At 31.5% G+C, this 1,341-nt stretch overlaps 1 protein-coding gene across 1 annotated transcript in view; it reads right to left on the minus strand.

Annotated features, from left to right (window-relative positions):
- Positions 1-769: 769 nt before the first annotated feature.
- The window catches only part of LOC117178481, a 7,017-nt gene continuing 6,445 nt past the window's right edge, over positions 770-1,341 (minus strand). The window contains exon 4 of the mRNA XM_033369908.1: positions 770-897. Coding sequence (XP_033225799.1) covers positions 770-897 — 128 coding nt within the window. The remainder of the gene's footprint in view (positions 898-1,341) is intronic.

Raw genomic sequence — 1,341 nt, forward strand, 5'->3', positions numbered from 1 at the left:
ATTTGAATTTTGGACTTTTTAAGAAAATCTAAAAAGTTCTTGCGGTCACCTTGCAGGGCTTTCAAAAATCAACGTATTTCTTGTCCTGACTTTTTTCATATCACACGTTGTTTGACTTAACATTTTGATTTTTGATTAATTTTTTAAATATTATAATAACTGTAACTCTGAGTTTTCGTTTTATCCGAAAAAGTCCTCAGGATCAATTGTTTGAAATAGAAAACAATGGTCCGAAAAATGTGGAAAATACTCTAACTTATGGAATTTTCATCTAAAATGGCTAGTTAACGAACTGGTTCTTTCTTTTAGGATCTAACAAAATTGTAGCAAAGATTGATTTTATGCATTCATTTCTTGGAGAGTTATCGCGTTTAGGGACGGACGGCCGAACGGCCCGGAATAGCAAACAGGCAGACAGGCAGACAGACACTATCGTTGCTTAATTAATATTTAGGACTTTATACTTGTTAATAAATGTAAATAAAAAGATCCATTTGCGTATATCTGCGCTTTTAATGAAAGATTATCTACTGCAGGGTCATTACATACTCTAGAGTGGTCGTTTGATATATGATCAATTATTTTCTCGAGAAAAAAATTCCTTACATCTTGAACTCATTTAATTTAAAAAAAAACACACATTTTTAATTTCTTAAGTCTTTATACAAAAATTTATTAAATTGAAAATTTTAATAACAATTAACATTATCATAGAATTATTTATTTATTGTTGAAAATTGAATATAAGAATTCTCTGAAGGATCATTTGCTAAAAAAAGAAGTCATCATGAGCCAGATGATACGGTGCCCATCCGTTATAATATTTAGCAAAAAAGTCATTCCCGCGCTTTATGATATAATTATCTTGCGGCTTGGCTATAGAATCTCGTTTTACTTCTGTAAAAAAAGTAACCATTCAGTCACTTAAAATTTTTAAAACTCCATAGTTAGAGGAAAAACTAGATGCCCGGGTAAAAATGCTTCGACTTGAGTTCGACTTGATTGCATCGATCTCTGAATGCGTTTTAAAACTGAGTCGAGACATAGGCCTTCGTCTTACTTTTATGGCCACGACAGGTAAAACGGCGTTTACTTGTCTTTAGTCGAGCCTTGTTTTGGCTAAGACGACGTTTACTTGACTCAAGACGAGCCTTGTTTTGGCTGAGATTATCGAACCTTTTTTGGCTCATAAATGAGATTAAAATTTATGAATGAAAAAGTTGTAATTATCAAATTAGTTATTTTTAATTTAAAAATTCAGAATCAATGGGCCTGAACGAGTATCCCCTTTAAAAATTTTCTTTAAAAAATATAAATTGTAACATCCTTGAACGATCTCCT

Source organism: Belonocnema kinseyi, chromosome 8, assembly GCF_010883055.1.
Source record: "Belonocnema kinseyi isolate 2016_QV_RU_SX_M_011 chromosome 8, B_treatae_v1, whole genome shotgun sequence".
In the NCBI taxonomy this organism is placed as follows: Eukaryota; Metazoa; Arthropoda; class Insecta; order Hymenoptera; family Cynipidae; genus Belonocnema; species Belonocnema kinseyi.